General features: G+C 43.5%; 1 protein-coding gene across 2 annotated transcripts in view; it reads left to right on the top strand.

The window, feature by feature from the left end:
- The window catches only part of LOC120219835 (cytidine monophosphate-N-acetylneuraminic acid hydroxylase), a 72,413-nt gene extending 51,377 nt beyond the window's left edge, over nucleotides 1-21,036 (top strand). The window contains exons 10-15 of one of the 2 annotated variants that reach the window (XM_039216714.1): nucleotides 4,148-4,288; nucleotides 7,684-7,858; nucleotides 9,803-9,919; nucleotides 14,797-14,912; nucleotides 17,616-17,711; nucleotides 19,688-20,062. In XM_039216714.1, the coding sequence (XP_039072645.1) occupies nucleotides 4,148-4,288; nucleotides 7,684-7,858; nucleotides 9,803-9,919; nucleotides 14,797-14,912; nucleotides 17,616-17,691 (625 nt within the window). In that variant the 3' untranslated portion in view covers nucleotides 17,692-17,711; nucleotides 19,688-20,062. Of the gene's footprint in view, nucleotides 1-4,147; nucleotides 4,289-7,683; nucleotides 7,859-9,802; nucleotides 9,920-14,796; nucleotides 14,913-17,615; nucleotides 17,712-19,687 lie in introns of both variants that reach the window. The other variant, XM_039216715.1, reaches the window with a different exon arrangement.
- Nucleotides 21,037-26,598: the final 5,562 nt, after the last annotated feature.

The raw sequence follows: 26,598 nt of genomic DNA, 5'->3' as shown, positions 1-26,598 counted from the left end.
ATGGCTGTTAGGAAGTCAAAATGGCACAGCCTTCTGGAAAACAGTTTGGCTCTTTCTTTAAACATGCATGTATCATATGACCCAGAAATTCCATTCCTGGATATTTGCCCTAAAGAAATGAAACTTTTATTCACACAAAAACTGTACACAGATATTAATAGCAGCTCTATTCATGATTACGAAGTCAACTTAAATATTCACAAGTGAGTGGCTAAAGAAACCACGATATCTCTACATCATAGAATACACTACAAAATAAAGATTGATAACATACAGCAACATGGATGAATCTCAAAGGCATTATACTAAGTAAAGAAAGTCAGCTTCAAAAGATGACATCTTGTATGATTCTATTGATATGGCGTTCAGGAAAAGGCAAAACTCTAGGGGTGGAGAACAGATCAGCGGTGGCCAGTGGATGGACTGGGGGAGGGTTTGACTGAAACAGAGAGAGTTCCGAGGGGTGATCAGACCACTCTGTGTACTGATGGCAGCGGTGATTGCACAAATCTGTACATGTGTTAAAATTCACAGAGCCATTCTCAAAAAGTAAAAGTACTGAATGTAATTGATTTTTTTAAATTAAAACACAACAACAGCAGAAGCAAATAGTTACTCCTAACACCTTCAGCCACGGTAGTTCAAGATCACATGTTTGAGTCATACTTGTGATATAGTCAGGCCGCACTACTTATGGCATTCATAGCCCCTTGGGAAAACAATATATGTATGTATATATAATTTACCCATTCTGTCATATTGGAAGCACAGTTTTAGTATTTTAAATGTTAAGATCTTATAGTTTAATTTTGCCTTTATAAGATTCTGTAATAATATACAAAACTTATTTTATCCTTAGTACATGCAGTGACTCAGCTCTAACTGCAATATTGTTTTAATGAGCAACTACCAGTACTGTCTGCTTCACAGTGAGCCTCTTTATGATCCCTACCGGGAGTGTTCTGTGAACAAAAGGCACACATGTGCAGACAGGCAGTACGTGTGTCATTGTACCAATTTGTTGGCTATTAAAGAATTATAAATTTATTGTAAATTATTGGATGATAAAGAAACTAGTCCTCAAGATCAGTTTTAATAACAGTAATCTTGTAGGAATGGGCCATGATTTCTCATCCATTACAGGCAGTGCAGTAGCATGGAAGAAATCTTGTACGAGGAATTTAGGTTTTCCCTCTATCGTTCATTAGAAGCGATCGTTTGACTTCTCTAGGCTTCATTCTCTAGTTCATCATTAAAACACAACTGTTCTCACTTTAACATTCTATGTTCTGAGATGACCTATCAGCCTGTGTTTAATCATGTAATATGTCCTATTGCAGATGGATTTTTGTTCTTTCCACCTTCTTGTTGAATTATTTAGTGACCTCATATCTTTCTAGCCTTTCTGGAAAGACTGACCTAAGATGAAAAAAATCATTTCTTTTGATCAGGGCTGTTCATTATGCATTCATTTATCATTTACTTAGCAGCACTGGTCTAGGTACTGAAAAAGCAGAGATGAAATGATTGTGTTCAGAGTGATAGTCTCCTGGAAGCAAAGAACCATTCTAATACAGCACGAAAGGCATTAGGACACCATGTGTTCTGGAGGCAGTGGGGGCCAGAAAATGACTACCGGGTGAGATGGTGAAGGTCAGTTTTGAAGTATGAGTAGACACTGACAGGAAAAAAGAGATGCTGAGATGACAGAGCACAGCTGAGTATAGGGCACTGAGGAAGCTGCATGAGGTGTGCATGGGAGAAACAAGGAAGCCGCACAGTGAACAGCCTTGTGCGTGCCACGGCCCGTGGCTGGGGCTTTTATCTTGAAGGCATGAGGAGCCCAATAGATGAGTCTGCTGAGGAACAGGGACGTGATCAGAAGGGGGAGGTTAGGTTGTGTGTCTGTGTGGTGGGAAGGGAAAGGGAAATATTGATCCTGGAGAGCAGCTTGAGAACCATTACAGTAACCTAGGCGGGGATGATGAGCGACAGTGGGGAGTGAGAAGGGAATTCAGACTCAAAGGGTGTTACGGAGATTCAACTCCAAGAACTTGGAGAAGAACCTGATGTCATGGGTACTTGATTAGAGGACACTTGGCTTCTTAACATACTGCCTTTTAAGGTAATTGCAAGCCACTCTTTGGTGTGTAAGTAATGGGCAAATGTTGCTTTCGGCACTCGCGGCACCCCTCAGAGGGCAGCATCTGGGTAATGATTTTATTATTATTTTAGAGAGGGAGAAAGAGAAGCATCAGGAGGTGACAGAATTTTGTGAGCACTACACATTATGTTTTAGGAAGAGTAATCTGACAGTATCGTGGTTTGGAAATGAGACCAGTTAGAGAACCATCCTGAGACTAGAGGTGGTAAGAAGATGAGACAGAATGGTGGCAACTGCTTCAAATTGAGTTCTGTGCCACCAGAGGTCATTAACGCCTGGAGGAAGGGATGAGCTACTCACATCTGTGGGGGGAGTGACATCTTCACTCACATCTGTAGAAGGGATTCCAGGGTCATAAGTAATGCAAGTCGCCCTGGTGTTGTAGGAATCCAAGCGTTTACATATGTTTTGTAATTGTCTGGCTAAAATTCTGTATCCAGTGTAGGTGACCAGGTTGTAGCTCAAGAAGGTTAAATTCCTTTAATAGAAATGTCTGTCTATATAACCCATGTTAGGTGAAACACAGTGACAAATCCTTTTTCTCTGGATCTTTCCTTTTCTGTCCCACCACCACCTTCCCATATGACACTGAAATGGTGACTTCCAGAAAGACTGTAGTCTGGAATTAAATTTGGGAGATGCTCAGCTCTGATCAGTAGCACAGTTAGAAACTAGGTCTCAGGAAGGGCTATGACTGAATATGTATGTACTCTTTTATAATATGTAGATTTTTCCTGGTTTTGAGTGGACTTTTATTTTTAATGTATTTATTTATCTTGGCTTATAAACAACAGAGATTCATTTCTCAGGAGGCTGGAAAGTCCAACATCAAGGTACAGATTCAGTGTCTACTGAGGGCTGGTTTCCTCGTTCGTAGATGGCTGTCTTCTCTCTTATAACCTCATGTAACAGAAGCGGTGACTTTTCAGATGTGGCTCCCAAACTGGAGAGAAGTTCCTTCCCGTGGCCTCCTGGCTGTGTGGTGTGGTGGACAGCTGGGCGGGCACTGCCATCCAGTGGGGTGACCTCAGGGAGTCACCCAGGCTTTTAAAGCTTTTGTCCCCTTCTGTCTACAATGAGAGAATGAATGGTAGCTATCCGTTAGAGCACTGTGAAGATAAAATCAACTAGTTCATGTTTGGTGCTTAGTATTATTCCTACTGAATAATATTTAGTCATCTGTACATTTAATTAATATTAAATACAAGCATGTGCTATTCCCACCTATTAAAAATAGTCAGTCATTTTACATCTAACTTTAACCCCAATGTTCATAGCAGCACTCTCCACAATAGCTAAAACATAGAAAGAGCCTAAGTGTCCATCCACAGATGAATGGATAAGGAAGATGTCGTTTATCTATACCATGGAATACTACATGGCAGTGAGAAAGAATGAAATCTGGCCTGTGTAGCAACATGGATGGACCTTGAGGGTGTTATGCTGAGCGAAATAGGCAGAGAAGGACAAATATCATATGTTTGCACGTATAGGAGGATTAGGAGGAACTTGACGGAGGAACAAGGGGGAGAAGAAGGGGGGAAATGGTGGGGGAGAGGGAGAGAGGCAAACCATGAGAGACTCTTGAATGCTGACAAAAACTGAGGACTCATGGGTGTGGGGGGAAGGGAGGAGATGGGCATGGAGGAGGGCACTTGTGGGGATGAGCCCCGGGTGTTATATGGAAATCAACCTGACAATAAACTATCTGTAAAAAAACTAATAATAAAAAAATTTTAAGAAAACCAAACTTTAATTCCAATCACCATATGATTATACTTAAAAACGAAGTATAAATACAACTTCTTGGACTAATAATTCTTCCCTAATCAGGGACATGAGGCCAGGTATAGTCTTTATTTTTTCATGGGGTGAGTTATTGGGAAGTGGGAATAAGAGGAAAAAAAATTCTAGCATTGTACTACTCAGACTGTGAATCTAAGAATTAATTGCTTTCTCACAGAAACATGTTCTTATTTTCAGGTATATTAAGGAAACAAACATCAAAAATGATCCAAATGAACTTAACAGTCTCATCAGGAAAAACTCCGATGTGGTCACGTGGACCCCACGGCCCGGAGCCACTCTTGATCTGAGTCGGATGCTAACGGACCCGACGGACAGGTTTGGTTTCAGTCTTCATAGAGACTAAAGATGGTTTACAAATTTTTTTCAACTTTATGAAAATATCAAGGGCACACCCATGGCCTTTTTGGCAGGTCCTTATTTGTACGAGTATTAAGTCTTTGCTGACTGGCATGCTGAGTTTCTTATGCAATCAGTTCCACATGTCACCTTTAAAAATGGAAGTCTTACTGTTTAAATAAACTGTTAAATAAGTACCTTTCAGATCTAAGGGGAAGGACTGAGTGTTCTCCTACGTTTCTCATGCAACGTAACAAATACCCAAATGTTTTCATAGTCTCAGAACCTTATTTGAGGATGATGGTCAAGGTGTTTTTTCCTATCATGGACCATGGATAGGCTCAAAAAGAAGTTGCCTTAAAGAAGTAAAAAGCAATAAACATGAGAGTTGGCTTTCATATCAGCATAAACGTTACGCCACCGCCTGTCCCACAGAGAGCACATCTGAACAAGGTTCAGCGCATCGGGAGTGCAGTTTGAGAAAAGTTAACATCGATGTCGCAGACCTGTGTTTTTATAAACACTAGTCTTGAGCCAAATGAAACTGTAAGTTCCTCACCCTAATTTAGAAACTGACTGGGTGGGTCAGAGAGCGAAGCACACAGTTAACCAAAAGGGCACACCTGCTCCCAGCCTCACCCCTGCAAAGTCAGGGCTTAGTAATTCTGACCTTTTGCTGACTTACTGTGTGAAACCAGTTGCTGAAGCAGGTCCATTCCATTCCATTCGCCTCCGCAAACCCCCCATCAATCCATCGCTTGCCTCCAGCCTTTTCTGCCACGGCCTTAATTCAGCTTCTCACAGTCTTTAGCCTAGATTTCCACGGTGGCCCTGACTTGTCTGCGCCTGCATCCCTGTTCTCCCTTGATCCGTCCTCTATGCCAGCCGGTCCCAATCTGCTGGTCAAAATCCGTGGTGGATTTTGGTGCATCATAAAATCAACGACATTGATTCCGACCTGCATTTCTAAAAAATGAAATCAAACAGAATAGGGTATACCTGAGTACATTGCCGGAATAAAGGGAGAGTATTATTCCAGGAAACTCTGGTTCCAGAGGTACCCTTGGTGGACCCCCAGGGAGGGTCCTGATATAAAATGTTAATTCTTACAGGGATCGTAGGGAAAAGGTTTGCAAGCCCCCACTCCACATCGCTGCCAGAGTAACCTTTTTAAAATGCAAAACTGTTCTGGTCCCTTCCTGCTTCGAGTGTTTTCAGATCTCCTAGTGCCTCTAGGAGAAAAGCCATTTTTATTCTCCAAATCAAGGGTAAGAGAAGTTTTTAATTACTCTGGTATTAATTACCAGAGGGCATTTGACAGCCTTTGTCGTTTGGGGTTTGCAGAGTTCCGTGTCACCTCGGGCCTGCCCTCCAGACGTGTCCTGGAGCGGTAGTTCCCAAATAGAACAACCTGAGGGACCTGGGTGAATTCAGACCCCTGAGCTCCATCCCGAGGGACTCTGATCCACTAGATCCGAGGTAGAGCCTGGGAACGCGCATTTGTGTCATTGCATTACCATACACTCTGGGTATCTAAGTGCTTAACTCTGCCTTGTGAGAGCAGGAGGGGGTGGGGGAGGACATGTGGCCAAGAAAGGCTCAGTCTGAAATCTTTGACATTGGAGCTAGGTCTCAGGGGCAAAGAGGTCACCAGTGGAGTGAGTGAGAGGGAGCAAATGGGAGAGCAACAGAGAAAAGGAGGGAGAGAGCCCAGCTTCCAGCCGGACCGAAAGGCGTGTGCCGGCGAAGGGAGGGGTCGACCGTGTTGTGAGTTTGATGAACGCAGACACTTTGAATCAGTGAACGGGGAGAATAACTCCAGCCGAGACGGCAGCCAGGAGCCCGAGATTAGTGAGGCTTTAAACCGAGGCCGGGCAAGGAGTTGCAGGAGTAGATCTGAGACGGACTGACGGGTTAGAAGCTTTGGGATTCTGTAAGTGATTTCTCACGGAAGCTGGAGCGTCTGTGCCTTTGGAAGGACGATGGACTAAAAGCATCATTTTGAGAAGTGGTGCCTACAGGCCTATGATAACCTGCCAAATATTTACTAGACAGGCGCCTTTTCCCTTCCTAGGATTTCCCTTGCTCACATCGCCTCCTGTTCCATTTCTAGGGTTCAGGATTCCGTGTCTCACACAGCGACTCCCCCTTTGCCCTGGATGGACAGAGCTCTGGGGATGTCAGAGACCTCGGTCGTCTAGGTTGCTGACTGGGTTTCAGAATCAATTTGCCCATCTGTCCGTATCAGCTGTGGTTTGATCAGTACAGTAGGAGTGTCTATTAGAGACCCCATATCCCGGCTCGTTCTCGAACCTAGGCTAAAATCATTCAGACACTCAACAGAGACGTGTCGAGCCCCTTCTATGTACCACCATGGCTGCTGCTTTCCCCACGCTTCCATTCCACGCGGGCAGGGGCAGGACAGGGAGCAGACAGCCACACCATAAATATGGCCCCACATCATGTTCAACACTTCCATCATTTAGCTACTTGAACCAAAAGGCTCCCAATCAGTGGTTTTCCAGCTTTTTTTCTCCCAGACATGGACTTTTACTTTGAAATGTATTCTGACTTGGAAACCCACCCATGCCGGACAATTCATAGGAGCTCCGTGCAGGCTGGGGTTCAGGCCCTACCCCTCATGCGTCCCCCGAGAAACTTCTGTGGGACATTTGCGAATCATCCAGGCAGTCTGATGGCTACTGTCTGGTTGACTGTTGATATTGACGCGCTCACATTCGCCTTCCTTGTTTGTGGCTTCTCGCGTTGTTCTCTTACCTTTGTGTCCTTTCCCCCTGTGGAATCCCTCCTTTACACACTCACGCTCTGACTACGTGCCTCCCCACAGCCACCTTGGCCGGAGGTTAGACCCTGCAGCCATCTGTGACTTCCTTTAAGTGGCCACTCTCCACCTATATAGCCAAAGGCATCTGAAAGTGTCACAGGTACTCAGCCACCTCGGGTAACGTGGCTTCTGCACCTCAGCAGGCATCCGGGGCCGTCGCTCCAGTGTGTGCAGGAGGGAGCCCCCCGGAAGTATGCGGTGCTTGCTTTCCTATCAGCCTTCACTACCCTTCCCGCTCCTATGGGAGAAATCTCTTTATGGGACATATATGTGGCCACACAGCTTCCATAGCTTTCCTACCAGGACTAAAGAGGGAATCCAATGATTGTTTTTTAAAATTTTAATGTCATTTCTGATTTTTTTTTAATATTTAGGGAGAAGTTACAAAAGGTGTGGAGTGTTCCCTCACTGCCCCCCCCCACCCCGGCTATCTCTAATGCTACCATCTTGCATAACCATAATGTAGTCATCAATGCCAGGGGCCCCTCATTGTCACAATAATACTAACTATCATCTTTGTGTCTTTAAGCAAGGGCATCATAGAGCCTCCAGAGGGGACCAAAATCTACAAGGATTCCTGGGACTTTGAACCATATTTGAACATCTTGAATGCTGCTGTAGAAGATGAGATATTTCTTCACTCATCCTGGATAAAAGAATACTTCACTTGGGCAGGATTTAAGGATTATAACCTGGTGGTCAGGGTACGCGATATGTCTCAGCTCTCTTGTATTATGGAACTAGAGGAAGTCCCCTTGAGCATCCCAGTTTGTTTCTCAATAAGCTTGCCTTATTTTCCCTCATACCATGTGTGTTGTTGTGGGTTTGGAGGTGTTCTGTTTTGTTTTGTTCTGTTTTGTTTAGCATGACAGAAACAGCTGTTTACACTGGGGACTGGAAGGTGCTATTCACCTGACTTGTAGCAAGTGATATAGAAGCAGGTCCCTCTTACCTGCAACTGTGGTAAGATAAGTTGGTAACCTTGTGGTAAGATAACCACAAGGTGAGGCGCAAGATCTAGGCTGGAGATCTGAAGCTTATATTCGCTGCAACACGCACATACAGAGCTCATGAGCCACGTGGTTTGGGTTATAACCTGGTCGCCGAAGCTGAAGGTGTATCCAAAAGCAAAGTAAATACTAACAGGTAGGGGGTGCAAGGGAAAGAGGGTGCCACAGTGGGCCAGGAATATTGCAGAGTCTGGGGTAACCAGCCACTCACACGCGTAGTTTATCCGGCTTATCTTTAGTGCACGTGGCGCAAAGCTTAGGGAAGGCACATTGGGCAATAGACAGCGTTCACTGTTAGAGACAAGGACTGGGGATCCTCAGAGTGAGGACTGTTCCCAGGTTTACCTTTCAACCCCTGAACGGTAATACCAGGCAATTCTTGCCATTCTTAGAGGCATGGATTCCTAAAATCCTGGCCCGGGGGTCAATGCCAGTCTATGACAGTGATTTTGCTGGTCAGTGGTAAGTAAGTTTGAGTATGCTTAGGAGTATGGTTACAAAGTTGTCAGCTTTCTTTTCTCTGGATGAGTTGTCATTATTCCAAGATTAGGTCCTCTCTGTTTTTGAGGTGTCAAAGCATTCTTCCCTTAATGAAATACAAGTAGATATAAGAATTTTTTTAAGTCCTCCCTGGGAAATAAAACATGGTTGACCCTTGAGCAACGTGTATAAGCAGATTTTTAAACAATTGAGTACTGTATATACGTAAATTCTCTTATGAATTTCTTTTTTTCAATGTAGTTTGTATTTATTTTGAGAAGGAGAGCAGGGGAGAGGCAGAGAGGGGAGGGGAGAGAGAATCCCAAGCAGGCTCCACACTGTCAGCACAGAGCCTGGTGTGGGGCTCAAACTCATGAACCACAAGATCACGACCTGAGCCAAAATCAAGAGTTGGATGCTTAGCTGACTGAACCACCCAGGTTCCCCTCTTAGGATTCTCTTAATAACGCTTTTCTCCAGGTTACTTTATTGTAAGAATACAGTATATAATACATATTACAGACAAAATATCTGTTAATGTTTTATGTTATTGGTAAGGCTTCTGGTCAACATGCTATATAGTTAGGTTGTGGGGAAGTCGAGTTATACATGGATTTTCAGGGGCACAGGAGTGGGAACGGGAAGGGGTCTGTGCCCACAACCCTTTGTGTCACTCAAAGGCACTGCATTGGTGCTTATATTAGCTCCAGGATATTTTTTTTGGAAACTATCTTTGAAATCCAGAGACCTGGAGAACGCTAAATGACTGTTTTCAGTTGGACAATCACCATGAAAAAGAGAAAATATTTGGAATTTTCCATGAAGCTATGGATATTTAGCTGCTATATGATGATGAGAAACATTGCACATTTCATTTCTTCCTTTGCAAACTTACCATGGTGTTTACTGCTTCATTACTAACATTATTCAAGCTAATGATAATCTTCTCTGTAAATTTGATTGAAGTTAGTGATGTGAAGCAGCTTGCTTGTGTGGAAGGCTAGGATCTGAATGTTATCCGTTCAAGACAGGGAGAGATTGAGGGAATATACGAACTCCAATTCATTGCTAGCATTTAAGGATATTTGGGTCTTACACCATCTAGGATTTTTAGAAGACCTTGACCACCAGATTGATATACTTCTTCCCTTTGCACAGATGATTGAAACAGATGAGGACTTCAGCCCTTTTCCTGGAGGATATGACTATTTGGTTGACTTTCTAGATTTATCCTTTCCAAAAGAAAGACCAAGCCGGGAACACCCGTATGAGGAAGTAAGCAGCAAAGTGCTCCTCCCTGTCTACCTTTCTTCCTTCCTTTTTAAATCCACTTTTTATTTTAGATTTATGGAAAAGATTGTGAGGATAGTACAGAAGATCGTTAACACCATCCTTTACTGTGGTAGTTGTCACAACTGAGGAGGCAATACTGAAACATAATTATTAACTAAAGTCCACACTTGCTGCTTTTTGAGTCCATTGCAAAGACTGGCTTCTCTACATGCTTCCTGCCAAAGCCTGACCCGCTTAAGCTACATCACACCTGCAAGCCTTGACCTCCGCCTCCTTCCCCACAGTGAACCCAGTGGGCATCCCTATAAAGGGAATTAAGTCAACATAAATCAACACATAGTTGGTTGAGCCCCAGTTTTGAGCAAATCCCTGACACCATAAAGGAAAGGAGGAGCTATTGCTTTGGAGACAGCCTCAAGCTCAGGCTGGTGCCCGATCCCTGCTGATTATAGACTTAGAGTAAGTGATTTAGCGTGTCCAATCCTTGGTTTTTGTCTTTCCATGCGGCATATTCCCACTCTTCCACTTTGTGATAGTCACATAACTAATAATTTACGTGAGTATGCACTGTAATTTTGAATTCTATATGAATGTAACATAACGGCAATTCAGTAAATTAGGAAGATATACAGTCTGCCCTTGAACTTACTACATGTGCCATATAAACGCATGCTACTATAATTGTAGTGGTTTAAATGTACCTTTGAATAACAGATTTGTTCTTAAACAACGTTTTAATAATCTCATTTGTATTTGAAGGTTTAGTAAAGTACTTGCTATTAAAGAGAATCCTAGGTCAAAGCTTCAGGAAAACCAATAACTTACTGCTCGCTTTCTGGGTTTTAAAAAACTGGGTTTTCATGTAGAGGAAAACTCTATATTTAGCACCCGTTTTAAGCAAAATGGGTCTATTACATTTATTGCTTTATTTAACAAACGCATACCTCTAAGCACTTTATAAACACGAGGTCATTGATTCGGCAACAGCCTTATGGACAGATATCACTCCATTCCCTGCTTCTGGATGAGTGCAACACACTCGGGTTCAGGAACTTGCCCGCAGGCTGTCTAGCTACCAAACGGTGGGGCAGAGGGCTGACCTCTGCCGTCTGGCTCTAGAGTCTACGTATCAGGCTCTGTGTTGCTTCCGCATTTACAAAATCTATACGTTGAGGTATCTGTTCGCTTTCAAGGAGATTCATCCTTGGAGTTTTTTGACTAGCAAGTTCCTGTAAACTATTTAAGGGAAAGTTGCTTTTCCACAGCGTCTCATGATGCCCCTGCTGGGCAGCGCGGCAGCTTGCTGCAGAGTGAGAGGTCCCGGGAAGCGGCCAGGCCTCCGCCTGGGGCTCTGGAACATGGCTCTCGGTGCTTTGAGCTGTCAGGATGTCAGGGCGATTTCACTTGCTGAAGTTTGCTTACTCCACCCTTGGAAGTGCTCCTGGAGCCTTCTGGTGCTGCCATTTTTTTTTAAACCATTGATTGCTTTTCAAGCTCCTGAGCATACCTCCTGTCTCACCAGCTCTCCGTGTCTCCTAGATGCATGGCTGCCGCAGTCCGCCTCCTCCTGCTCCGGTCTGGATGAGCCCCTCTGGGTCCCTGCAGATCTGTCACCCTGCGACTTCCCCTCCCTGCTTCCAGCCCCTGGCCAGGTCTCAGCCTTCTTCGCTTTTAGACTTTCTGCTTACGTCACTGCCAAACAAAGGCTGCGCGGGAGCTGAACGTTCACTACTTTCCTTCCTCCCGGTTGCAGGGAGTCTAGCTGAGCACATGACTGGCTGGCAAATCGCCCTCTGCGGACACCCGAGGGCCTTGCTCTTTGGCTTCTCCCGGTATGCCCCACTGCTTACGGCGGGCTGGTCTCTCTTCACGTGCAAGTGGCCTTCAGGAAGTAAAGGTTCATCCATACTCTCCAATAACAAGACGTTTTCCAAGAGGGTGGAGGGCTCTCAGGTCTGCACAGGACTGCATGGGACTTGTCATTGGCCGCCTGGACCTAAAGGCAGGGATCTCATGCTTCTGTGCTCACCGCTGGCGCAAGGCAGGTAGGAAACAGGAGAGCCTGGTGCAGACTATCACGTGGAGAGTGAGTGGTGGGCCGGAAAGGGGGGCACCTGCTGCGCCCCAGCCGATCGGAATATTCCAGAGAACTCGGAAGCCTGGATTTCCATGTGAAATACCCAGATTTACAAACGAGCACAAAGCGAACTCGGGTTTTGAAACGGGATCCCAGACCCTGTGACCCACAAGCTGGGCTGTCTTTGGTTGAGGGGTGGGGGTCACCAGCTTTAGTTATGGAGGTGAGCAGCCACGTAGCAGCTGGGAGTCTCCTAAGTGCCAAAGTGTGGAGCTCCTGGCTTTGGGACGTCACCAGGAAACCCCCCCCGATTGCACTCCCCCCAGAACTGAATGTATTCAGTGAGAGCAATGCATAGGGCCAGAGGAAAGGCTTGGTGCTTGGATGTGGGTCATGCTGTGTGGCCTCAGGGTCATCCTTGAAACCCACTTCTGCCCCCTGCGCGTCTGGACGCCCGTTCCCATGTGCTCTGGGACTCCACAGACTCTGTCTTCGGTTGCCCCTCTTCAGCCTACATTCCCGAATGAAGTTAGTTGAAATCTCTTGCTGATCAACGACTGCCTTTGTTTCCTGTTCGGTGACACCTGATACCTGTATCTGTGCGTCGTGAACATGTAGGTTGGGCGTGGAAGCGCACACCACACAGGTGGTTTATGGCGTGTGATCTGTCCGTCTCTTTGATCTGAAGTCCTTTGTCCGCTCCTGTGATGCTGCCCCTGGGTTTTTTTGCTTCCTGAATGTTCTCCTGCATTCTTCTGGGGCCTCTTTCTCAAGGCATCAGTTAAAGCTCCTGTTTTCCTCCAGGGTCTGTTTTCAAGTCACTCTTCCTCCCCAGCCTTTCCTGGGTGATCTCATCTGCTGGTACCACGTCTCCGCTAATGACTCCAGAATCTGTATGTCCTGTTCCGCAAGACACTCATGCTTGAGATTGTTTCCAGTCAGCGGCCCGCTGGACCTCGTCACCCAGATTTCCAAACCCTTGTTGCCTCCTTTTCCACCTGTTCCAATTTCAACGCATCATCTTCCTTCTCTAGAACCGCTCTTTCTTCTTTTCTGGATTATTGGCAGTATTACACACACACACACACACATACACACACACACACACACACACACACACACACCCTGACGACGACCCACACTTGACACAGGGGAGTAACTCTCTATTCTTCCCTTCCCTCTTGCGCAAAGCTAATCAGTCACCAGGACCTTCCCATTTCTACCCTAAGTACTTCTCAGTTCTGTTCCCCAGGCTTCCGTGTGCCCTTCTCCAGATCGAAAGCTTAGAAAGGCCATCTCCTGGTGCCCGGGTGAGGAACTAGATCTCAGTCGTATGATGGGCCGGGTGAGGAACTAGATCTCAGTCGTATGACGGGCGGCCTCATCCCAGCCGAACTGCAGGCGTGTTTCTAAATCTGCTGGCAAAAGAGCAGAGCCGCTGACCTGTGTCTGCAATGTCCGGTCACGATGGATGCCTATCAGAGGCCGGCTCCGGCAGGTCCAGGGGTCCCTGAAGGATGGACGGTGTCGGCGAGAGAGAGAGAGAGAGAGAGAGACAGTGTGAGCAGGGGAGGGTCAGAGAGAGAGGGAGTCACAGACTGAAACAGGCTCCAGGCTCTGAGCTGGCAGTCAGCACAGAGCCCGACGCGGGGCTCGAACCCACGCACCGCGAGATCATGACCCAAGCGAAAGTCGGACGCTTAACCGACTAAGCCACCCAGGTGCCCCATTAGGTGTTTTTATTTAAAGGTTCAGCAACAATATGAGGTCGGTGCAGCTCCCAGAAGATGCCATCTTTTTAGAGGAGAGGCGCAGGCCAGAGAAATACATGCAAGGTGTCCATCTTCTCATCATTCTCCGTCACCTCACAGCCTCCCGTTTCTGGCCCTTGGCATCCAGTGGCCTGTGTGTGCTGTGTCCCCCGGAAAAAGCTGACACCCGATGCCGAAAAGGCTCCTGGTGACCTGTAGCGCTGGTATCGATGCAACATCAAATCCACTGCTGATCTTAGCACGCTCCTTTTTATAAGTGATATCACTGTTTTCTCCCAAAAGTCCTGTAATAGAGGAGACTGAGGCTGAGCTGGATGAAGTTCACATGATTAGTAAGCCCGGGGCTGGCCTCCAAACCATCTCTGCTCGTCTTCCATTCCTGAGCTCCTCTGACTGCTCCACTGAGCCGCTGTGTCAGGACCTGGGACTCTTGAGAGGGAAGGGCGACCACCTACGGGAGGGGCCTTGCTGCATGGCAGGCCCGAAGCCCACAGACCCCTGGAAACCTGCCGAATGTTCAGGCAGGGGACTAGAACAGGCCATTTAGAGAATGACCCGCAGCGCCCACATTTATGGAAAGCTTACCAAGCGCCAGGATGTCCTGTCTGTACATGACTCCGTTAATCCTCACAACCGCCCTCTGAGGAATGTTCCATCATCTGCAGTGTGCAGATGAGGAAACTGAGGCACAGAGCGGTTGCTAATTCCACAGGGCCGGAACGTGGGCTTCAAGCCGGCGATGAGACTGTGCTCTCAGCCTTGAGGCTTGCTGCCCCAGCTCCGGATCCCTTTCCTGTTTTCCTTCCCTCACTTTCTGCTGCGCTCAGGTCCCTTCCCTCCGTCCCCCCTTCCCCCCTGACCCCCCAGCCTGTGACATCTACTGTAGTCGACTTCTCTCCCTGACTGCCCAGCCCCTGCGGCCCCCGGCAGCTGCCTGTCCCTGGGACATGAGGGGGCGGTATTCCGTGCTGGCTGGGTCACCCCTGCTATTCGTTCCATGTCTGTTTCAGATTCGGAGCCGGGTTGACGTCATCAGACATGTGGTGAAGAACGGGCTTCTCTGGGATGACTTGTACATAGGATTCCAAACGCGGCTGCAGCGGCATCCTGACATATACCACCATCTGTAAGTAGGAAAGTGCCTGTCACAGGCTAGGCTGCCGCGCAGGACACCGCGGATGTGTAAGCGGAGCCAGGCGCTGCCTGTGCCCCCAGATTCTGATGGATGTGTGAGATTCCACCGTCAGAGCTGCGTTCCTTTGTTAACCTGTAAAAAGCAAATTGATTTACAAAAGTACTCTTTTAGGGGCGCCTGGGTGGCTCAGTGGGTTGAGCGTCTGACTTCAGCTCAGGTCATGATCTCAGAGTTTGTGGGTTCGAGCCCCACGTTGGGCTCTGTGCTGACAGCCAGCTCAGAGCCTGGAGCCTGTTTTTGGATACTCCAACTCCCTCTCTCTCTGATCCTCCCCTGCTCGCGCTGTCTCTCTCTGTCTCTCAAAAATAAATAAAAAAACATTAAAAAAATTTTTTTAAAGTACTTTTTAAAAAAGTCATCGTTTATTCAGGCATACAGATGTGTTTCAGTTCCTTTTGTAAGTGGTTTTCGGTATAGGAGATGAAAGGACGTTATGAGAGGGAAGGAGTGGGTTTGCCGAGACAAGCATGAGGGGTGGTGTTTGTGTGACAAAGGCATGGTCATTGAAGACAGACCTGTCCCAGGCCACATTTCTGCCTGTGCTCAGCCCTAGCATGAATGTGAAGGACGGTTGTTTGGGGGGGTGGGGGGGTGGCCCACTGAGTTTCTGCCCACCTCCGCTTCAAAACCACGTAAGCATTTCGTTACAAAACCACACATCTTTAAGATGATATTGGGAACATTGGAGCTGAAGCGTCAGAAAGGCACATTTGCCATGTTTACATTTGCAAAAGAACCACGACACTGACCCTCTGAGAAATGCAGTAATTTAATCCTAAATAAGCAAGACCTACCCTCTGCCTCAGCCTTGAGGCCGCAGCACAGGCGTGTCTTGAAATCTCTTTTTGACTGACTTCCCTTTGAATGTTTTTACATCATTTTTAAGAAATGTAAAGAATGTTGAAGCATGTGAGATAAAAAGTAAATAAGCACCCCACCCATCCCACAAAACCCTGTTTCCTGCCTCCCCTCCCCCCACTCACCAGAACTCTCTCGAGAACTCTTGACAAGCTCAGTAGGAATCATCCCATGCCTGTTTCTGAGTCTATCAAATTTCTCTAAATAGGCTTGTTCTCAGTAAACTGCCCCATACAGTTGGAGGGAGAAGTTTGTTGTTGCTTTTATTTTTTAAATATGATCTGAGTATGTGTGATTGGCAACTTGCATTTTTTTTTTTTTTTTTACTCATCAGTATAGCTTGTGTTCAGACACACAGATCAACCTCAATTTTTTATTTGAAGATTTTTGTTTTACATAATCTCTGTGCCCAATGTGGGGCTCAGATTCACAACCCTGAGATCAAGAGTCGCGTGGTCCACCGACCAAGACAGCCAGGAGCCCCGAACCTGAAACTTTTCCAGTGACTGTAAAACATGTTTGCCTTTCGTTCATTTAGAACAGAACATATACCTGACTTCTTGTTCTGGAAATACAGGCATGAAGCAACTTTGGGGGAGATTCGAGAGGTTATTTTCTTAAGAAAATAGTTTCCTCCTGTAAACATCTAGGATTTTGGTGCTGAAGACCGTTTTGTTCAGTTGTTTTGATAATGAAGGTCATAAATGTAAGAAGATCCCCTTTGAATCATGGGGAACAGTCACAGCCCAGTTTATCTCTGTCTCTCTTCAAATGGGATTTTTTATTTTATTGAATATTTTACTGGTTATAAAGATAATATATCTCCACTGTGGAAAATTTGAGAAAAGGTATTTAAAAATTCAAAAAAGACTTAAAACCACAAATATCCCCCCCCCCACCGAGAGAGCCATTTATATCTTGTGCAGTCTGACTAATATTTCCTTTTCATTTATAAGCACATACACGTGTACTTTCTGTAAAAATACAGTAATACTATATGTACTTTTAAAAAATGTTTGGGGCGCCTGGGTGGCTTAGTCGGTTGAGCGTCCAACTTTCGCTTAGGTCATGATCTCGCGGTTCGTGGGTTTGAGCCCCGCGTCGGGCTCTGTGCTGACTGCCAGCTCGGAGCCTGGAGCCTGTTTCAGAGTCTGTGTCTCCCTCTCTCTCTGACCCTCCCCTGCTCATGCTGTCTCTCTCTCTCTCTCCTAGAAATAAATAAAAATATTTTAAAAAATGTTTATATTTGAGAGAGAGAGCGTGAGGGGGAGAGGAAGGGAGAGAGGAGGAGAGAGAGAATTGCAAGCAGGCTCTGCTTTATCAGCACAGAGCCCCATATGGGACTCGAACTCACGGACCTGAGTGGAAACAAAGAATCAGATGCTTAACCAACTGAGCCACCCAGGGGCCAATATCAAGTGTTGTATGTACATGTTTACTGAACAGTCTTTGATCTACCGGTAAGTTATTTCTAACTTTTCACTGTTTGAAACAGTCATGTGGCAAATTAATGTGTAGCTGTGTCTTGTCAGGGTGGTTTCCTCAGGATACATTCCAACGAGTAGAGCTGCAGGGTCCGGCGAGCGCGCAGTGCGTAGGCTTTTGGTGCTCTTTGCCTACTTGTTCAGGGAAGCCAGCTTAACTCCTACACGTAGGAGAGGACCCCTTACCTGGACCCTCACTAGTACCAGGTTCTAAGGCTTTTGTGTACAGAATATAAATTTCACAGTCATGGAAGTTTCCAAAACATATTTCCCTGCTTTATCTCCTATACAGGTTTTGGAATCATTTTCAAATAAAACTCCCTCTAACGCCACCCAACTGGAGGTCCTTCCTGATGCACTGTAGGTAGAGGAGACCTCAGTTTCCCAGGTAAGTCATCCCATAAGTCTGGGAGACACCCTTGTCGTAAACCCTGTCATGCTCTCTCTGGCGTCCAAAATAGACAGGCACCATCCCTGTCAGAAAGCCTGACTTTCAGGGCAGTGAGAAGAGCTAGTGTTACAAGAACATTCAAGTTTAAAGATAAATAAAGAAAATGAGTAGTGAGTACATCCAGTCCAAGTCCATAGAGCCTTTGGTCTGGTTGACGTGGACATACAGCCAGTTAATAAACAAGACAGAAATTGTCCCAGGAGGATGGTATTCAGAGCTAACCCCTGGGCACATGCAGAGCAGCAGAAGAAACCAAATGGAGAAAACCAGAGTATGATGGAAAATACCATCTCTGCATTTCCAGTAGACGTCTCCCTTTTTCAGGCCAACGGAGATCAGTCTGTCTGGTTCAAATCAGATTTGACATTGCTTCCTATCACTTGGGATGGGATTTTATTAACTGAATTAAAAATTATGTTTCCTCGCACTTACTGTTAGAAAGATCACATAATGTTACTACAGACACGGTAAATTCTTTGCCTCATGCATTTATTCATACATTTATCCCAACAGCGGTCACATCACATTGTGATATAACCTGTTTTCTGCTCAGTAGAAATTTCCTTACAAGTAAACACTCTTGCCTTTGTATCCCTAGTGCGCCACAGTGCTCAGTGCACATATGACTTTAGTCATGGTATGCATTCAGAGAAGGAAGAAACAGCAAGTTTCTATTGCCCACTATCAGTTCGACTTGCCTCTTAAACTGGGCTTCGGTGTCTTTACCAGTAAAATTAAGGATGGAAATAGGACATTTTTTTCCCAGTTTTTAAGTTCTTTGTTCCCTACTCCAGTCAGCACAAGGTATTGGGCTAGATCTTCTAAATTAGGATTATAAGCCAGAAGGGAGGCTAAGGGAATTCACATATTGCTGAATTATAAGGTAGACTAAATAAGCACTATGTTTGTGTCACAAACTAAGTGTTGGGAATATTGAGGAGGGGGAGATTACATCTGACTTTTTGAAATGACCAGGAAGAACATTATGGAACAGGTATACTTGAGGATGGTGGAGAGGCGGGTGGTGTTCAGAGAGTGGCTTGAAGTTTGGATGAAGTTCTTAATGAAGCTGAAATGGAGGGGAGGGGTGGTAGAGGGTGAAGTTGAAAGGTAGAAAAATGCAAGGTGGACTGGAGCCTTGGAGAGTCCTCCAGGGATGACAGAAAAATAAGGGAAGTGGAGAAGAGGCCCCAGGGGAGCTGGGTCAGGGGGGCTCAGTGAAGATGCCGAGCACGTTTAGTAGTTAGAGAAGCCAGGAAGCACGGAAGGTGAGGAGATAACAGATGGAGAAGGCACAGAGTTCAAGGTCTTGGAGCTGAAGCGGTTCTGAAAGATGGACAGAAGTGCTTCTGTGTAGGCGGGTGAATGAAATGGCGAATGATGAAGGCCGTAGAGTCAGGAGGTCAGTGTGTGCATTTTCCAGTTGCTATGTCAGGGGGCCAATAAAGTATGGTGGTCAGCACCTCGGACTTGGAATCTGACTTCTCAAGTTAAAATCTGGGCTCTGTCACCTACCGGATGACCTTGGGCAAATTAGTGAACCTCCCTATGTCTCAGGTTTTCATCTGTAAAGTGGACATAATAATAGCACCCACTCACAGGGCTGTGTCACAGGTAAGTCACTGCTGAATGAGTGAGTGGCATGTGGTCAATGGACAACAAATGTTAACTTTATTGACCTGATGAAATAAACAGGAGAGTCCTGTGACCTACGGGCAGTCACATGGTGAATCTGTAAAAAGTTGGGAAAAGGGACTTCAGTCCAGTTGACAATCCAGTTTTAGATTCCCACTGACCTTGAAGCATCAAAGGCTATGTAACTTGAACTAAAGAACGAGACTAAAAATTTGTCCCAATGCAATAAAAAATGAAAAAGTATTAAAGTGAGATTTATACTTAATATTAATTCACAGAGATGCCAAACAACATAGAAAATGCAAGAATTTACTGATGCTACAACTTGAACACAAGAAGCTTATACCAAAGGGACTTACACCTTATTGAAAGCAACAGTGGATAATTACATGTTGTGTTTGTGAGATGTTCACATATCTTATGTTTATGGATCACTACATAGCCAGATAATTTAGATTTTACTTATTCTATACACAATTCTCAGTAAAAGAAGTGATGAGCCCTGCAAGAACAGATTGTCTATGGGAAATAAATCATAACAGGAGGAGATGTGAATCTGAGGACTGAAGAAATAGAACAGGAGAGACACAATTCCCTTGAGAACAACGAGGAAACTGGAAAGGTGTGGAGGAGCCAAAGTTGGGTTAGAAAAATGGAAGAAAGAAGGAAATGGATAAATGAACGACCATAAGAACAAAACAGGAAGGAGAAAAACTTAAAAGAAGACTCTGACAATAGATATTTTGTTGCTTAATAGATTGATTTCCCAAATAGGGTCCATTAGGAGAGTCGGGTAGAAGAGCTCAGGGGCTGTTTTGAGTTTTTCAGAAAGCTTTGTTGAAATCATATACATTTGCCAAAACAAGGCTGCTGAGGCTGCCCTAAAAGGGAAACTTTCATTGGGACTGAAATTATTTTGCTTCTGGGACAAAATTAGTCATTTCCTGCAGCTTATAAATTCTAACAAATGGAAAGATCTTTGGTTAATAATAATAATTTTTAAAAAGAACACTAACTAGTAATAAAATGAATTTTGTAGACAAAAATCTTTCAAAATCAATAGAAAAGTCCACAACAAGCATCCATACCTTGAAAAAATTGGGAAATCCTCTTCTGAACATATGAAAACATCATTTCAGTGGGTAACATAAGCAACTAATTTATCTCGTTTCTGCTACTGTCTGTAATTTTGGGTGATACTTGCATGAGTAAGGCACAGCCATGCACATTTATCCCTAGGAAATGTGATTGTTAACAAGGTTTCTATTTTACATGTTGACGTTGCTACTACAACACACACACACAAACACAAACACACAGCTCTCATTGATTGAACATCAATATTGATTTTCTGATTGTATATACTACCTCTTTAATTCTGAAGATAAAAGAATCCAATGGTGAAATTTACCTCCTTAAATGTCTAAATTCACACTTTAGAAAGGTTGATCTATTTCTCATGAAGATTAATATCAATGATGTTCCATTATTCTGGTTCGCCTCACACATTATGCATGTAATTCAGGAATTATATTTTGTGATTTACACTGTGTAATAAGTTATTCAATCATTATTGAAAAATAAATATAATATTTATCAATAAAATATATGTTTCAATGTATATGATGAGCAAATAAAGATTATTTTAAAATGTGAATTCATTTTCTCGCCACTAAGTGCATCTTTACTTTCATGCTGACTTTCCAGTGATACCCTTCTGATTTCCTCTCTCCAACAATTCTTTCATGTCACTGGGATCCCCAGTGCATCAACCCTGTGTGTTCTCACTTTGCTTCTTACTCATCTTAGATGGTTCTTTCTACCTGTGTCCACATCACCCCATTCTTTCTTGTTCTACCCCCACATCACCTGCCCTCTTTCCCTCCCTCACATCTCATTTCCATGACTCAGACCCAAAACTGTGAAATCATCCTTTGTGCCTTGCTCTGGCATCCATTGCATCAGCAAATCCTGTCACCTTCACCTTCAGAATATGACCAGAGCATACCCACTTCCCACTGCCGGCACTGCTATCATGGTCCAGAGACAAAGGAAACCCATGGAAGTAATCTTGGCATCGGCTGCTGATTTTCCTCATGCCATGGATAGGCATCTGCCAATTCCAAAAGCCAAAAACTTATACTCTGGTTTCTCTTCAGATCGAATAAATCTTTCACCTTTTACAAAAGCCAAAAACTTGAGCGCCTTGAAAATCACTCAAAACCACTCAAGGGGTGCTGGGAAAGCTGTTTGTGGGGAGGTGGCTTGCAGACTGCACCGCCTTACCCTAAAGCCACATTAGAGTGTATCAAGGAAGTTGCCAACACGTTGGATGTTGCTATTCATCTCACACTTCGGGAGCTCCACAGTAGAGAGACTAAGATGTAAGAGCCATAAAGGAAACCACTTCCTCCATTACTGCACCTCCAGTGCCCCCCACAAACAAAGCTTGACTTTGAACTAGCTAGCAAGGGATAAATATTTATTCTCACATTGCAGCAATGAGGAGGGAATTTGGGGTGAAGAGGCAATAAATTGATGATTGACACACACTTGATAAAAATTTGTATTGTAATCGCCAGGGTAACCACTGAAGGAATAGTAAAAGAATGTGCAACCACAAAAGCAATATGGGGAAAATAAAATTATTTAAAAATATTAACCTGTGAAGGAAGCCAATGAAAGAGAAAATCTAGAACAGATACGATGAATAGAAAGCAAACACCAAGATGGAAGAGTTTATCAATATTTGCATTAAATATAAATGGACTAAATGTTCTCACTAAAAGGTACATGAACAGACTGGGTTTCAGAAGATGCTTTTTGGTGTGGATGATGGGCAAAATGGATGAAGGGGAGTGGGAAGTACAAGCTTTCAGTTATGGAATGACTAATCACAGGGATGAAAGGTACAGCATAGGGAACAGAGTCTGTGGTATTGAAATAGCGTTGCACGGTGACAGATGGTAGCTATTCTTGTGAACGTAGCATAATGTGTTGATCTGTAAAATCACTTACGTTGTACACCTGAAACTAATATTTTGTGTCGACTATTCTTCAATTAAAAAAAAAAAAACTCTTTGGCTGCATATAAGACATATTTTTATTTTTTTATTTTATTTTATTTTTTATTTTTTTTACAAATAGTTTATTGTCAAATTAGTTTCTACATAACACTCAGTGCTCATCCCCAAAGTGCCCTCCTCCATGCCCATCCCCTCCTCCCCCCCACATCCATCAGTCCTCAGTTTTTGTCAGCATTCAAGAGTCTCTCATGGTTTGCCTCTCTCCCTTTCCCCCACCATTTCCGCCCTTCTTCTCCCCCTTGTTCCTCCGTCAAGTTCCTCCTAATCCTCCTATACGTGCAAACATATGATATTTGTCCTTCTCTGCCTGACTTATTTCGCTCAGCATAACACCCTCAAGGTCCATCCATGTTGCTACACATGGCCAGATTTCATTGTTTCTCATTGCCATGTAGTATTCCATGGTATAGATAAACCACATCTTCTTGATCCATTCATCTGTTGATGGACACTTAGGCTCTTTCCATGTTTTAGCTATTGTGGAGAGTGCTGCTATGAACATTGGGGTCCATGTGCTCCTATGCCTCAGCATTTCTGTATCCCTTGGGTAAATTCCTAGCAGTGCTATTGCTGGGTCATAAGGGAGTTCTATTGTTAGTCTCCTGAGGAACCTCCACACTGTTTTCCAGAGGGGCTGTGCCAGTTTACATTCCCACCAACAGTGTAGGAGGGTGCCCAACAGACACATGAAACGATGCTCAGCATCCCTCCTCATCAGGGAAATACAAATCAAAACCACACTGAGATACCACCTCACGCCAGTCAGAGTGGCTAAAATGAGCAAATCAGAGAACTCCAGATGCTGGCGAGGATGTAAGACATATTTTTAAAGGAGAAGCATACTGAAAGCATGAAAGAAAACAAATGGGAAATATATACTATGAAAACACTAATAAAAAATGGTATAGCTAGCTTAATGACAGATAAAATGGAATACTCTGTAATGATAAAAAGGGTTTTTTAAAAATTCCAGTGTAATTAACATACAATGTTATATTCGTTTAAGGTGTACAATATAGTCATTCAATAATTCCATACATCACTCGATGCTCATCACAATAAGTGTATTCTTAATCCCCATCACCGGTTTTACCTACCCCTGTCCCCCTCCCCTTTGGTAACCATCTGTTTGTTTGCTATAGTTAAAAAGCCTGTTTGTTGATCTGTCTCCTGTTTTCTTTGTTCATTTGTTTTGTTTTTTTATATTCCACATATGAGTGAAATCATGTCATATTTATCTTATTCTGACCGACTTATTTCACTTAGCATTATACTCTCTAGATCCATCCATGTTGGTGCAAAAGGCAAGATTCCTTCTTTTTTTTTTATAGCTGAATAATAGTCCATGTGTGTGTGTGTGTGTGTGCGTGTGCATGTGCGTGTGTGTGTGTGTGTGTGTGTGTGTGTATTCATTCATTAGTCAATGGACGCTTAGGCTGCTTTCATAATTTGGCTATTGTAGATAATGCTGCTATAAACATAGGGGTAAATATATCTTTTCAAGTTAATGTTTTTGTATTCTTTGAGTAAATACCCAATAGTGGAATTACTGGATCATAGGGTAGTTCTATTTTTTCTGAGACCCTCCATCTTGTTCGCCACAGTGGCTGCACAGATTACACTCCCACCAACAGAGCATGGGGTTTCCTTTTGTGCCACATCATCGCCAACCCTTGATTCTTTGTTTTTGACTTGAGCCATTGTGATGGCTGTGAGGTGACATCTCACTGTGGTTTTGATTTGCATTTCCCTGACGATGAGTAATGTTGTGCATCTTTTCATGTGTCTTTTGGCCATCTGGATGTCTTCTGCCCATTTTTTAATTGGATTGTTTGGGGGTTTTTGTGTGTGTTGAGTTGTGTAGATTCTTTATATATTTTGGATACTACCCCTTAATCAGATATGTCATTTGAAAATATCTTCTCCCATTCAGTAGGTTGTTGTTTTATTTTGTTGATTGTTTCCTTTGCTGTGCAGAAGCTTTTATTTTGATGAGGACCCAATAGTTTATTTTTGCTTTTTTCCTCCCTTGCCTCAGGAGACATATCTAGGAAAATGCTGCTACAGCCAAAATTACTGCCTGTGCTCTCTTCTAAGATTTTTATGGTTTCAGGTCTCACATTTAGATCTTTAATCCACTTTGAGTTTATTTTTGTGTATGTTATAAAAAGTGGTCCAGTTTCATTATTTTGCATGTCACTGTCCAGTTTTCCCAGCACCGTTTGTTGAAGAGACTGTCTTTTTTCCATTGGATATTCTTGCCTCCTTTATCAAAGATTAACTGGCCATATAATGATGGGTTTATTCTGGGCTCTCTATCTTGTTTCACTGATCTGTGTGTCTGTTTTTGTGCCAATACCATACTGTTTTGATTCGTAAAGCTTTGTACTGTATCTTGAAATCTGGGATTGTGACACTCCTCACATTGTTGTTCTTTACAAGATTGCTTTGGCTATTTGGTGTACTTTGTGGTTCTATACAAATTTTAGATTGTTCTAGTTCTGTGAAAAATGCTGTTGGTATTTTGATAGAGATTGCATTAAATCTGTGTGTTGCTTTAGGTGGTATGGACATTTTAACAATATTTGTTTTTCCAATCCATAAACGTGGAATAACTTTCTATTTGTGTTGTCTTCAATTTCTTTCATCAGTGGTTTATAGTTACCTTTCATCAATGTTTTGTAATTTTCACCTCCTTGGGTAAGTTTAATCCTAGGTATTTTATTATTTTTGGTGCAATTGTAAATGGGACTGTTTTATTAATTTCTCTTTCTGCTACTTCATTATTAGTATATAGAAACAAAACAGATTTCTGTATATTGATTTTTGTATCCTGCAACCTTACTGAATTTATTTATTACTTCTAGTAGTTTCTGGTGGAGCCTTTTGGGTTTTCTATATATAGTATCATGTTATCTGCAAATAGTGAAAATTTTATTTCTTCCTCACCAGTTTGGATGCCTTTTATTCTTTTTCTCTTGTCTGATGACTGTGGCTAGGATTTCCAATACTATGTTGTTGAGTAAAAGTGGTGGGAGTGGACATCCTCATCTTATTCCTGATCTCAGGAGAAAAGCTCTCAGTTTTCACTCTTGAGTATGATATTGGCATGGTCTTCATTATGTTGATGTATGGTCCCTCTAAACCTAGTTGGCTGAGTGTTTTTTTTTTTTTATCGTGAATGGATGTTGTACTTTGTCAAATGCTTTTCCTATATCATTTGAAATTATCATGTCTTTTATCAATGTGATACATTGATTTCTGAATGTTTAAACCACTCTTGCATCCCAGAAATAAATTCCACTTCATTGTGGTACATGATGTTTTAAATGTATTGTTGGATTTGGTTTGCTCGTATTTTTTGAAACTTTTCCATCTTTGTTCATCAGAGATATTGCCCTGCTGTGTTTCTCTCTCTCTCTCTCTCTCTCTCTCTCTCTCTCTCTCTCAGTGTCTTTATCTGGTTTTGGTATCAGGGTGGTGCTGGCCTCATAGAGTGGATTTTAAAGCTTTCCTTCCTCTTCTATCTTTTGGAATAGTTTGAGAGGAATAGGTATTAACTCTTCTTTAAATGTTTGGTGGAATTCATTTGTGAAGCCGTCCTGGACTTTTGTTTGTTGGAAGTTTGTTTATTATTGACTCAATTTCATTGCTGGTAATCGATCTGTTCACATTTCCTATCTTTTCCTGATTCCGTTTTGGGTGGTTATAGATTTCCGGGAATTTTATTCATTTCTTCTAGGTGGTCCAATGTGTTGGCATATAAGTTTTCCTAACATTCTTTTATAATCATTTTTTCCCTATAGTGTTGGTCTCTCTTGTTTCATTTCTGATTTTATGTGACTCCTCTCTGTTATTTTGATGAGTCTGGCTAAAGGTTTATCAATTTTGTTGATCTTTTCAAAGAACCAGCTCCTGGTCTCATTGATCTGATGTATTTTTTTTTTTATTTCTATTTTGCTTATTTCTGCTCTAATCTTTATTATCTCCTTCTTTCTACTGGTTTGGGGTTTTGTTTGGTCTTATTTTCTAGCTCCTTAAGGTGTGAGTTTAGGTTGTTTGAGATTTTTTTTTTTTTTTTTTGCTTCTTGCAGTAGGCCTGT

The sequence above is a fragment of the Hyaena hyaena genome, unplaced genomic scaffold (assembly GCF_003009895.1).
Source record: "Hyaena hyaena isolate Hyena2069 unplaced genomic scaffold, ASM300989v1 scaffold_652, whole genome shotgun sequence".
Taxonomy (NCBI): Eukaryota; Metazoa; Chordata; class Mammalia; order Carnivora; family Hyaenidae; genus Hyaena; species Hyaena hyaena.
Note: the sequence above shows the minus strand (reverse complement) of the source record. Positions and strands in the feature narration are given on the sequence as shown.